This window comes from Orycteropus afer, unplaced genomic scaffold, assembly GCF_000298275.1.
Source record: "Orycteropus afer afer isolate SDZICR_OR568_19922 unplaced genomic scaffold, OryAfe1.0 scaffold02708, whole genome shotgun sequence".
In the NCBI taxonomy this organism is placed as follows: Eukaryota; Metazoa; Chordata; class Mammalia; order Tubulidentata; family Orycteropodidae; genus Orycteropus; species Orycteropus afer.
The window spans coordinates 9,236-11,495 of NW_006924295.1; the positions used below are offsets into that span (position 1 = coordinate 9,236).

General features: G+C 37.3%; 1 protein-coding gene across 1 annotated transcript; it reads right to left on the reverse strand.

The window, feature by feature from the left end:
* Window positions 1-1,082: 1,082 nt before the first annotated feature.
* Window positions 1,083-1,487, reverse strand: LOC103213465 (leukocyte elastase inhibitor-like; the record flags this gene model as incomplete). Its single annotated transcript, XM_042783504.1, has 1 exon — window positions 1,083-1,487. A coding segment is annotated over one exon (405 nt), but the record flags the coding sequence as incomplete, so codon positions are not given.
* Between the last annotated feature and the right edge of the window lie 773 nt (window positions 1,488-2,260).

The following is a 2,260-nucleotide window of genomic DNA, read 5'->3' on the forward strand; positions in this document are numbered from 1 at the left end:
AAAAAAAAAAAAAAACCCACGAGATTCTTGAAGCCATGTTTGCTTAACAGTCTCACCTTCTATGTTTTTCTTCTTGTGCTTTCTTGGCATATTTTATCATAAGCCTCCCATTTCTTGACCACTTGATCCCACACAAACTCTACATATCAGGTTGCATAACAAGTCTGGATTTATTTTAATAGTTTAGAAAATAGAGGGATCTAACAGAACAGTCAACAATTACTTTAAAACAAAGATAAGAATGTAGATTAATGGAAATGGAACAGCCAGATGGAAATAATGAGAATGTTCACACATTATGAAGAACATAACCAATGTCACTAAACAACTTGTGTAGAAATTGTTGAATGGGAACCTAAACTTCTGTGTAAACCTTCACTGAAAACACAAGATACTACTTTTTTTACATAGAGGGTTATAGTAGAATAATAATTCTGTAGAAAAAAGAAACAGAAATATTGGCCAAGGCAAGACTTCTTTATAACCCAGGCCCTTAATTGGGACTCTCTTATTTCAACTCAATGTGTTTTTAAGGTTATTCAGCTCTGGTGGTGCAGTGCCTGAGACATCTGACTGCTGGTCAGAAGGTCAGCTGTTCAAACCCACCAGCTACTCCGCAGAAGGAAGATTGGCAATCTACTTTTGTAAAGATATACTGCCTCAGAAACCCAGTGGGGGTCACTAAGAGTCACTGGCAGTGAGTTTGGTTTTTATCAACAGAGTATTGCTATTATAGCTTCTAAAATTCTATCCATAAAAGAAGTGATCAGAGTATCATGTTCTCCCATGGCTATCAGAAAAGAATCTGATGCACTCCTTTTATTTATTTATTTATCTATCTATCTATCTATTTATTTATTTATTTTTGACTCAATGTATTCTAACATAAAATCAGTCACTGGAGTTTTTCCATGTCAAAAAGAAAAACAGATACCAATGTGCAGTCAAAAGGGCTGAACTTACAAAAGAAATTAAAGATATGTTTTTGGAGAGTAGTTTTATTGGTAAAAATAAATGAAAATTTTTACCATTGAAAACTCAGGTAATAAAGCTCCAGAGAGGATCCTGTGTTTCCATGGTCTCTAAGGAGAAGAAAATCGGCCATAGAACAGGATGCTATTTGAGGACTTGTGCTGGATAAAGAAAAGGAATGGATGATCAGCAATGAAAGTTTCCTCTGGCATCATCATGGTGAAGGTGGCAACAGCTCCCGTGGCAGCTGCTGCCTCCGTGCCCTCCTCATTCATTTCCACAAAGGATTTATGGACAACTTTTGATATAAAAAGATCTCTGGCTCCTGATATACCAGACAGATCAGCCTTATGACTATCGAACAGATCCTGTGCACCCAGGCAGATTAGGTAGGAGTTGAGGTCATAGCTCTCTTCCAGTTTAAACTTGGGCAAGCTGACAGTGACTTCAATGACATGCAGGTTCTCAGGTTTGGTCCACTCACTCAGTTTTTCCAAAGTCAACTGTTTCTCAATCTGGAATTAGCATGAAAAAAAAAAAAAAAAGAGGAGGTGAAATCAATCTTAAATAATATTAATATATAAAATAATAAAGGATTATTGGTACTAGTATTTAAATGAATGGACACATAGTATCAGTTGTCTAATAATTTGTTTCCTTTAAATTTTGTGCCAAATTGGATTCTTTTTGGAGCTGTGTTTAAGTCATCAAAGGCCAAAGTATAGAGACTTTGGAAATGGAGTCTATCACCCATCCATGCATCCATCCATCCATCATTCATCATCCGTCCACCTAGGACTTAACTAAGTCCCTACCACATGTGAATTATTGTGATAGGCCATGATGGCTATGCTAGCTGATATAGTTGTATAAAGAAAAATTTAAAAGGCTTTTTCTCTTTATTCTGAACTCTACTGGAATGTGGCAACCTGTGAACCTCTAATAACTTTAGCTCCTAGATAAAAATGAAAAAGACAGACATGATGTACTAGACCTAGATCTTCATCTAAAATAGGATTAATAAGACTGCTTTCCTTAGTACAGACAACAAAGATGAACCCTTTTGCACATACAGTACTGCATTGTCAATGAAGGCAAACATTGATCTACAAGTGGGTAGATGGGTTGTTGTTGTTGTTGTTAAGTGCTGTCGAGTCGTTTCCGACTCATAGCGACCCCATGCACAGCAGAACGAAACACTGCCTGATCCCGCGCCAGCCCCACAATCCCTGCTATACTTGATCCCATCATCACAGCCACCGTATCAATCCATCTCGTTGAAGGCCTC